Genomic DNA, 4,818 nt, shown 5'->3' on the forward strand with positions numbered 1-4,818 from the left:
GACGAAAAGCCTGCTACAACTGTGGCACGGAGGAGCACTTTGCGAGAGATTGCAAGTGTCCCTCAAAGTGCATGCTTTGTGAGGAGGCCGGGGTTCCTTCGAACCATCGAATGAGGAGTGCACTATGCACCCCTCCCAAGAAGAGGAGCCCAGGAAACAAGGGTGCCGGAAGCTCTCAAAACACCCGGCAAGGAGAAGGTAGGAGAGGGAGTCAACCCGGCGACTCCCAAGGAAACGCAGAAGCCCCTGGAGCAGCGGAAGCCACGTCCGGAAAGAACGGCGGCCGCTGCAGTAACAGGGGCACCAGCGAAGATGGAGGGAGCCAAACCACAGCGGCCCGAGAAGGTAACCCAGTCTCCAGCGACTGAGGAACCAACTCGGGCCACAGGCCATGGAGGTCGTCGAGGAGGAGATCGACAAGACATGTTAACATGGCTGTCAATCTCCTCCAGGCCAACCTAAACCATGCCCGTGCAGCCCAGGACCTGTTTGTACAGACCTTAATGGGCGGCGGGTGTGGTTTGGGAATAGCTGCGGAGCCGTACAGGCTGCCCGATAATGACCCTTGTTAGGCCACTAACGACGAGGGCTCCGTAGTCATAACTTGGAGGATGGAGACGAATTCCCCACCATACCGTAAGATAGGCGATGGATGGGGATGCGTCATGGTAAAATGGGGCCCATCTCGGTAATGGGATGTTACATCACCCCCAGTCTGAGGGCTGCCCAGTTTGAGCAGGTGCTGGACGGACTAGAAGTCGCTGTGCGATCACAGTCCGGCCGCCCTGTTATCGTGGCCGGGGACTTCAATGCCAAGTCGGCATTATGGAGTTCCCGGCGCAACGATTCGAGGAGCAGACTCTTGGAGACGTGGGCAGCGGCACTCGGCCTGTTTATCCAAAATACAGGCACGAAAAGCACATGTATTCGTCCGCAGGGGGAGTCCATTGTGGATCTCACATGGGCAAACCCCCCTGCGATGAATAGAATCAGGGCGTGGCGGGTGACAGATCACGAGACCCTCTCGGATCATTTATATATAATGATGAGGGTCAACATCACCCGCCAAGGGGTGCTTAGCCGCGTCCAGGGGAAGGAGGGAGCAGAGACTCCTAAGAGGTGGGCCCTCAAAAAGCTCGACACAGACGGGCTGATGGCCGCAGTCGCCTCAGCGACCTGGCCAGGCACATAAATGCCAGGAGACATTGATGGCCGGGTCACATGGCTCGGGGACATGATGACGAGAGCATGCGATGCCTCCATGCCCCGGGCCAAAGCGAAGCCGCGCCGAGCGGCATACTGGTGGAGCGAAGAAATCGCCGAGCAAAGACAGATAACTGCCAGAGCTCGGCGTCGCTTCACCAGACTTCGGCGGCGCGGCGACGATGAGGCGACAGTTGAGGCGTACGAGGATTATAAACTCCACCGTAACGCCCTCAGCGCGGCAATCAGGAAGGCCAAGGCCAGGGCGTGGGACGAGCATCTGCTCATGCTGAACTCGGACCCATGGGGGCGTCCATACAGAACAGTCATGAACAAAATGCGAAGGGCGCCCTCCGTGACGGAATCCCTGGACCCCCGGGACCTTGAGGAGAAGCTTGACAAGCTCTTCCCCACCATCGCCCGGGCTCCTTTCGAACGGGAGGAGCGGGCGGGGTGGGAGGACGAGCTAAAGGTCACGGAGGCAGAGATGGTCGGGATTGTAAAAAGACTCAGGTCTCGGGGCAATAAGGCCCCGGGACCGGATGGAATTCACGGGTCTGGGTTCTGGCCTTGGACGATCCGTCTGTATCGAGCTACGTTAGGCAGCTCTTTACCGACTGCCTAAAAGAGGGGAGCTTCCCTCCAGTCTGGGAGAGGGCCAAAGTGGTCCTCATCCCAAAAGGGAGCGGTGCAGCGGGACTTCCTCCCGCTTACAGACCGATATGCCTGCTTGACGAGGTGGGGAAACTACTCGAAAGAGTGGTAGCAAACCGCCTCGTCGAACACCTGTCCCGGGATGGGCCAGACCTTCACGAGGACCAATACGGATTCCGCGAGAGAAGATCGACAATTGATGCGATCAAGCGCGACAATTGTCCGATCTCTTGCGGAGTCTGAAATGGAAGAGGGCAGGGTGGCCATGGCGGTGTCGCTAGACATCGTCAATGCATTTAACACCCTGCCCTGGAATCAAGTGGGGATCGCGATGGAAAGGCATTGCGTCCCCGCGTACCTCGTGAGGGTAATAAAGAGTTACTTCCGGGATAGAAGACTGGAGTATCGCAATAGAGACGGACTCCAGTGCGGGAGGGAGATGTCCTGCGGGGTCCCACAGGGGTCAGTGTTAGGCCCCCTGCTGTGGGACCTCGCGTTTGACAATGTGCTTCGCACCGCTCTCCCCCCCGGCTGCAGTATCGTCTGTTATGCAGACGACACGTTAGTGCTGGTCGGGGGAGCAGACTGGAGGGAAGCAAAGATGAGGACGGAGCTGGCGGTTGCATGCGTTGTCCGTAGCATCCATGGCATGGGTCTAAAAGTAGCGCCTCACAAAACGGAGGCGCTATACCTACACTCTCAAGGAGAGCCACCGGCGACCCATGTCATGGTGGATGACACCCCCGTCCAAGTAACGACCCGAATGAATACCTGGGTCTAATCCTGGACGGAAAATGGACTTTCATAGATCACTTCGATCAGTTGGGCCCAAAAGTGGAGAGAGTGGCGGCAGCTCTAAGTCGCCTACTCCCTAACTTGGGAGGGCCCGACGGTCGAGTGCGTCGGATGTATGCGGGAATCGTTAATGCGGTAGCCCTATACGGAGCACCCATGGGCAGAGGCTGCGAATACCACCCGAAAGATCAAGAACGCACTGCGACGTATACAGCGGCGCGTAGCGATCAGGGTAATTCGCGGCTACAGAACGGTCTCGCACGCGGCGGCCACGACTCTGGCCGGGCTCCCGCTGATGGAGCAGGTCGCGGGGATGTACGAAGAAACGTACATCCAGACGCGGGAGCTCCAGAGGCGGAATGTCAAGTTAACGGCTAGAGTCAAAGGCATCATGAGGGTCCAGGCCCGACGACGTCTCCTGGAAAGGTGGAGGGAATATCTTGCCAATATTCCCGAGACCAACTCAGGGAGAAGAGTCGTCGGCGCCGTGCGTCCAGTATTAGAAGAGTGGGTGGAAAGGACGCACGGCGAGGTGTCATACCGTCTTGCGCAGATAATAATGGGGCATGGATCCTTCGCTGACTTTCTGTGCAAGATCGGTAAGGAGCGGACGACCCACTGCCACCACTGTTGGGATGAGTTGGACACCGCGCAACACATATTGGCCCATTGTTTGGCATGGGCCGATGAGCGCGGTGTCCTTACGGCGGCGGTGGGTGAGACCTCTCACTGTCGGTCATCATTCCAAAGATGATTGACAGTGAAGAGGCTTGGAAGGCGGTCTCCTCCTTCTGCGAAACAGTAATGTTGCAGAAGGAGGAGGCAGAAAGGGAGCGCGAACGCGCCCCACGAAGTGACGGGAGCAGTGGCGACGACGGAGACGGGCGAGTACCTACGCCTCGCAGGTTGCGACCCCGTCGCCGAAACCCGCGGCACCCGCCGAGGCCGGGAGAGAGAAGGAGACCGAGGAGGGGGGGAACAGAGGAGGCGATTATAGCCGAACCTGAATCCTCTCCTCGGAAATAGGCCTCACGGGAAGGAGCAAACGAGTGGTCCTCTAGAACAGGAGGACCACCTGTGCAACGTGCGGCAAGCTCTACCCCCCTGTGTGAAGGAGGTAGTCCACTACTAGGACTACCTCAGTAAACCCACACAGGGAGAGGGGGATCAGGCTTCGGGCGGGAAATCCGAATCTGGTCCCGTCCTTCATGGGGATATAGTTGTATCCAGGGGGGCGCGGTGCGGAAGTGTGGCCCTTCCGCACCGCAAACTGTCGGGAAGACAAGTCCCTCGCCAAGTCAACATGGCGAGGGACAGGGAGTCGCAGTAACCAAACGCAGTGACTCCCATGGGATAGTCAGGCGGGGGTTTCCCGGAAGTAGTGCAATCGCCAGATTCCCGGGAAACCCCTACAACGCCCGAGCTGGCCACCGTATGGGTTTTAGTGCGGTAAGCTTGGGCCCCCTAGCCGAACTATTCGTGGCTCGGTTAAGGGGAGCAAGCAGTCCCACATAACCCATGCTTCTTTCCCGAGGGGCATGGGTATCCATAAAGGATTTCCTTCACGTTAAAAAAAAAAAAAAAAATGGTACGGACGCCGCGTTGTGCATTGTTACTTCAAATTAAGCACAAGCGAAAAGTCTAATTGGGTAATTTCAGTAAAGCACCTTCTCGTAATCGGCGAGTTGCCTACTGGAATAACGTGTTCCGTGTGTAATTTAAACAGACTGACACAAACTCGCGATCCACACCACCACTGTCTCATGTGTCAAATCGCGTATCTAAAGTATCTCGACGGAGAAGAAACTCCCTACACGAATAGTGACGGCAATACAGTAGTGACCGTTTTCCACGCGATTAACAATTCGTTCGACAGGTATCCAGAATACCTTTGACTAAACAACGCAAATTCGTGTTTCCTACTCACTCTCGTATCTATCCGCTCTCGATGCGTGACCATACATTCGGATAGCCTCCGTCGCGGGCAATCCCCGGAAGTAAATCTCCGAAAAGCGACGTTGTCTTGCGCAATAGTCCGAGTACGTTGTTCGCGAAAATATACTCCGCGAATTATACCCCGCGACTCCGCGCGGACGTAACAAGGGACGCGTTGCATTTGTATTCTATGATTTTGAAACGCGGCAAGATGAGACGTTTAAAGTTACG

The 4,818-nt window shown here is 56.7% G+C and overlaps 2 protein-coding genes across 2 annotated transcripts; both read left to right on the forward strand.

The window, feature by feature from the left end:
• Window positions 1-673: 673 nt before the first annotated feature.
• On the forward strand, window positions 674-1,192 carry LOC145947149 (uncharacterized). Its single transcript, XM_083056931.1, has one exon. It carries the CDS (start codon window positions 674-676, stop codon window positions 1,190-1,192), a length of 519 nt encoding a protein of 172 aa, XP_082913057.1.
• An 807-nt stretch (window positions 1,193-1,999) lies between these two features.
• On the forward strand, window positions 2,000-4,547 carry LOC145947150 (uncharacterized). Its single transcript, XM_083056932.1, has 3 exons — window positions 2,000-2,608; window positions 2,792-3,368; window positions 4,312-4,547. The coding sequence occupies exons 1-3, from the start codon at window positions 2,000-2,002 to the stop codon at window positions 4,545-4,547; spliced, it is 1,422 nt and encodes a 473-aa protein (XP_082913058.1).
• Window positions 4,548-4,818: the final 271 nt, after the last annotated feature.

Source organism: Prenolepis imparis, unplaced genomic scaffold (assembly GCF_030444845.1).
Source record: "Prenolepis imparis isolate NDT839.2.m4 unplaced genomic scaffold, iyPreImpa1.0 SCAF_48, whole genome shotgun sequence".
Classification (NCBI taxonomy): domain Eukaryota; kingdom Metazoa; phylum Arthropoda; class Insecta; order Hymenoptera; family Formicidae; genus Prenolepis; species Prenolepis imparis.

What these genes read in the sequence shown, in the direction of transcription:
- LOC145947149 (XM_083056931.1), top strand. Translation starts at nt 674, where the DNA reads ATGGGGCCCATCTCGGTAATGGGATGTTACATCACCCCCAGTCTGAGG.
- LOC145947150 (XM_083056932.1), top strand. Translation starts at nt 2,000, where the DNA reads ATGGGCCAGACCTTCACGAGGACCAATACGGATTCCGCGAGAGAAGAT. An exon ending in TGGATGACACCCCCGTCCAA is followed by an intron (nt 2,609 to 2,791) that starts GTAACGACCCGA and finishes TTAATGCGGTAG; the next exon opens with CCCTATACGGAGCACCCATG. An exon ending in TGTCCTTACGGCGGCGGTGG is followed by an intron (nt 3,369 to 4,311) that starts GTGAGACCTCTC and finishes GGGTAATTTCAG; the next exon opens with TAAAGCACCTTCTCGTAATC.